The 5170-nt window shown below is 40.4% G+C and overlaps 1 protein-coding gene across 1 annotated transcript; it reads left to right on the top strand.

The window, feature by feature from the left end:
• The first annotated feature begins 2561 nt into the window (after positions 1 to 2561).
• foxb2 (forkhead box B2) lies at positions 2562 to 3497 on the top strand. The gene has a single exon (XM_036528043.1). The coding sequence runs from the start codon at positions 2562 to 2564 to the stop codon at positions 3495 to 3497; it is 936 nt and encodes a 311-aa protein (XP_036383936.1).
• The last annotated feature ends 1673 nt before the right edge of the window (positions 3498 to 5170 follow it).

Here is a 5170-nt window from a genome sequence, read left to right as displayed (position 1 = left end):
AATTTATGCAAAATTAATTGATATATCTTTTATAATTGATGTGCTGTAAAATTAATGAGTAATTTATGTAATTAGTCAATTAAGGATAATTCCAGCATATGTTCAATATGCCCAGAAGGTGTACTTTACAAGTAGTTATTTGTCCAGGAGTTGGATGCTGCGAAAACTACCTAATTAATTTCTTATGCATATCAGCGCGGTATCTATTTAACAGCTCCCTTTGTGAGAACAGATTTAATATTTATCTTTCCAGCGCGGTTAAGAGGGTGTTTAGACCTGCATTAGCCTCGCTGTGCCTTGGAGTAGAGGCTTTTACGTGGCAGAGAAAATAATTTTGTCTTCATTTCACCAAATATGTTTAAAGCAAGCGATCTCGTTAAAGAGCTGCACAAAGCGCTGTCGCTGGAAAATATTTATGAGCGACAGATAACGACCGCATTGAATATTTTTAAATATTCCTTCCCCTGTAACCGATGACCCTTTAAGTGCGTCTTGAAGGACTTTGGTGCTTCGGAGCCCTAATGAGATAGATCTGTTGGCTAATTAATTGACACTGTTTTGAATATTCATAACTAATATAGCCAGTTCGCTCTTAATTACATTGTTGGACTTTTCTCCAAGGATGCTAAATCACCAAAGGCTTAATTAATGTAATGTATTCCGGGTCTGGCAGACTGAGGAGGTAGACCGGTGCTGTCAAGAGTTGTGCCGTGACACCTGGCCGCTGATGAGCACGCTCTCTTTTGTTATTCTCTCTACCAGAACCCGGAGGAACGCAGGGCTGTTTTTATCCTTACAGGATTGGCGAAGATGTTTGAACAGACACCAGCTTGTGTGTAACGAGTCCCCTTTCTCGGCAATTAATTTCCAGTAATACAAGGAAACGGCAAAAGCCCTCAGTTGTGTGTGTGTGTGTGTGTGTGTGGGTGCGCGCAGTGTGTGTCTGTACATGCTAGGTTATCCATAAACAACACAGATAACCAAGGGCAAAAAGAATTTCTTATTTTCGGAACAAATTAATTTAAACAAGCGCTGGTTGCCTTGTCCGCCGCACAATTTCACAAGACAAAGTTCTGATTTTTATTTTAGAGTAAAAATCAGTATATAAATCAATTGCATGATCTCTGACAGACTTGATTTTTCTTTTTTACCTGACAATATTAAACTGTGATACATTTTTTAAATCATTAAATATTCAACTTTTATGTAATTTAAAGCAATACGATATAGAGGTTAAAACCAGATGGATGTCTGAGCATATTTCCCTTTCAAATCAAGACAAAGATTAAATACTAGATTTTTATTTAAATTACAATTGACGGATATACCAACGGGATATTTTCTAAAACAAAAACAAACCCAAACGAAACAAAATGAATGTTTAAACCTTCGCGTTGCTATGAATCAGCGATAAATTATGAGAGAGCACCAAACCTAGTACCCTTAATTTTAAAAAGATTAAAATGGTCTGCATATTGGCAATTCATTTTCGCTCGTAATCGAAAATGCTTGGGGAAAAAACAAAAAAACAAACAAACAAAAAAAACAATCCATTCGTTTATTTTAGCAACATCAAATAATCAGTTTGCCAGTGCACTGAGTGACCCGCTGCTACACAATGATAGAGTGGATTAATTGATAGAGTTATTTTGGTTGCGGTCTCTAAAAAGTCTCAATTATACCTTGAGAAATAACGCAAACCAACCTTGTCTGAACTCTGGCTATTCTAACGGTAAACCACGTGATGTGTGTGTGCGTTTCATGCCTTGGGTATGTTGAATAATTAGCACTGACAGATGCAAGATTTTTGGCAGTGGTGATTTTTACATATTTTAATAGATGTTTATTGCAACTCTTATTATTATTATTATTATTATTAAGGGTAAACGAGGTACCGTCACTTTATTACGGTTGCAGGTAATACACGACCCCTGATGTCGTATCAAGAGGGGGGGGGGGGGGGGGGGGGGGGGTTGCAGCAGTTAAATAGGTGCAAATGAAGTCAGATTATTGCGCGCCATCCTCTATTCTCCCCCGATTTGTCCCGAAGTGAGTATCATGTGATAGTAAAGCGAGACCTGCAGGGGTCTCTGACACTCTGTGATCATTACAAAACCGGCGCGGAGCTGTCGGGAGCGCACTCAGAACGTGCTCGCCTCAGCGCGCGGAGCATCGCCAGCCCTCTGTGGGGAGACATAGCCTTTAACTTTCTCCAGTCGACGGACGGTGAGACACGGCTTTCAGTGTTGAGTTCAAGCGTCGTTGTGACTGTTTAATGGTCTTCTATGAACTGTGAAACTACTCTTTTCGTTGTTTCTCGGATCGGTTCTTGTAGAAACAAAAAACTAACAGCGTTTACACACACAAGGGAGTGTGTGTTGTGTCTAATGTACTTGATTCATTCACATGACTCATCCTAGATGTAAAAACTGATACAAGAAGCAAACAGTATCTGTTTTTTGGAAAGGTGGATGTTTTTGAATTCCTCTGACAACTCCGGGATCTTGAGTCCCGTGCCAGGTCACAGAGATTGACTCATCTTCACTTGCCTTGACACCAGAATGCCTCGTCCCGGGAAAAACTCTTACAGCGACCAGAAACCGCCGTACTCCTACATCTCCTTGACTGCAATGGCCATTCAAAGCTCCCAGGAAAAGATGCTCCCCCTCAGTGACATTTATAAATTCATAATGGACAGGTTTCCCTATTATAGGGAGAACACGCAGAGGTGGCAGAACTCCCTGAGGCACAACCTTTCCTTCAATGACTGTTTCATTAAAATCCCCCGGAGACCTGACCAACCTGGAAAGGGCAGCTTCTGGGCCCTGCACCCTGACTGCGGGGATATGTTTGAGAACGGCAGTTTCTTACGGAGGCGGAAGAGATTCAAGCTGATGCGCTCCGAGCACGTGGCATGCAAAAACTCCCCGATGCTCCATTACTTTCACCACCAGCACCATCAGACCAAGCTGGCAATCGGGACACCCGAAACCCCAGGAAGCGTGGGCAGACTCCCCCAGTTCCAGACCTACAGCATCAACGGGGGGCAGTCGGGGGGATTCAAGCATCCGTTCGCGATTGAGAACATCATAGGAAGGGACTACAAGGGAATGATGACAGGCGGGCTGCCCATCGCCTCTGTCATGCATCACCTGGGCTACCCCGTGCCAACGCAGCTCAGCAGCGTGGTCAACTCCATGTGGCCGCACGTCGGCATGCTATCAGATTCCATGAGCCCGGTGCCCGTCTCTTCCGACTACGGTCCTTTCGGGGTCCCCATGAAGAGCCTCTATCATCCGAGCGGCCAGACCATGCCAGCGGTCCCTGTTCCTATAAAACCCACACCTGGGCTGGGGCAAGTCGCTGCACTCCCGGGCCTGACTCCCAGCCACGCGCAGATCTGCGCCTCGAGCCCCTCCGCGCTGTTGGAGAAGACGCTGCCTGAGCTGGCGGAAGGAAAAGGCGCCGCCCTGCACCCAGCCCTTCTGCTATCATAAAAGAACAGAAAGTCGGTTTATTTAACTTACTAAACCAGAGGACGACACACAGACATAAAGAGATGTGAAATTACTTAGAACTTAATTTGTAGAAAAGGTTTAGCTCGCGACAGGTAAGGTCAATGAGACTGTGGGGCACTGTCCAATCCCAAGAAAGAATTTTAAAGCTTTCTTGTGTGCTATACCTTTCCACACTATCCAAATTTTCATGATGGAAACTATTAAAATACGTCATCTGCTGGGTTTAAGGGGTGCGAAGTGTTTAATCTTTTATTTTAGGCTACCCAAAGAGTTTATGACATGGAAACGAATCATGAAGATACGGACATATTTTAATCGTAGCATTAACCTGGACCCAAGACAGTTTTTCTCGAGGTACTGTATTGAAGCGTTCCTTGAATTCAACAGACTATTTAAATAATCATTAAAGAAAATATGTTCAGGTTCAGACTAAACAAGATATAATGAACCGCAGGCATTTAAAAGGCATGTTAGGAAATGCATTCATTTGAAATTGTAAAGAAAAACTAAATAAGTTGTAATATAACAATTGAATGTTTTATTAAAAGAGATTTATGAAGCACTTTAATTTAAATCTGCTCATGTGTATGGGGTTGGAAAATACTTTTGCATAAATTCCATTCCCCCCGAATTCCGTGCCGGAGTTACTTTGTGTTCCATTCTATCTGTGAATATGACATTAATGTGTGTATGAGATAAACGAAACACTTTCAGCATAAGCTTGAAAATACAAATGAACATAACATATAAATGAATGTGTTCACGCTAAGACACTTGTTGCACGTATGGCATCCTGAAACCATGAACTAAAATCACGCCCATCGTACAGTTTAAGTTCTTTTTTTTGCATTTACCTTCGCATACTATTTATGTTGTGGTAACAATTTAACCGCATAATCATTTACAATATTTGTGAAAGGAACAAGTCATTTGTGAGGGCACATGCACTGTGATTTTTTTTTTCTGATAACATTTTTCTTGATTATGCTTGTTTAATTGTAATGATTGTCATCGATGTAATGTTATTATTCATTCAGTTTGTTTTATTTTAATTACTCGATATAAATGTCTTAAAAATATTCATCTGGTTTATAATTTTAACAAATTCATTTTGACGCTGAACATTTGAGTTTCTGTGTATAGATTAGAACAGAATAGATAACCTGGCGCTGTTCCGTTTCTGAACAATTACATTCACCAATGCGCTGTAAATGTCCGGATTATGTGTATTACTTTTGCTTAGCCTATTTAAAACAAAAGAAAAAAAAAACTCTGTATTTTTGCAGTTGAGTCACATTTGATAAAAATGATCCAATTAACAGATATATAGCCTATGTTTTCATTCAGAAGTCAGCAAATATCGGAACAACATAGCACTGTGAAATGTTAAACCCTTTTAATGGCAAATATTAAATCATAAAATGACAATTAAAATGGACAGAATGTGGATATTATATTTCCTCAATTGAAGTGGAACATTTTGACTGCAAGTAAAGTGTGATTACGCTACTGATATGGCATCTGTTTGTTTAAAGAATGGACACACACTTCTGTGTAACATCTCAACATTTATTTTAACACAAAGGGCATACATTAACATAATGTTTAGGTTTTGTGTTCTTGATGTTGTTCTTGAATATTAAAGACAGGTG

The sequence above is a fragment of the Megalops cyprinoides genome, chromosome 4, assembly GCF_013368585.1.
Source record: "Megalops cyprinoides isolate fMegCyp1 chromosome 4, fMegCyp1.pri, whole genome shotgun sequence".
Taxonomy (NCBI): Eukaryota; Metazoa; Chordata; class Actinopteri; order Elopiformes; family Megalopidae; genus Megalops; species Megalops cyprinoides.
This window is presented reverse-complemented; position numbering and strand designations above follow the sequence as displayed.

Excerpts from the sequence above, each read along its gene's own strand:
- foxb2 (XM_036528043.1), top strand. The coding sequence starts at position 2,562 with ATGCCTCGTCCCGGGAAAAACTCTTACAGCGACCAGAAACCGCCGTAC.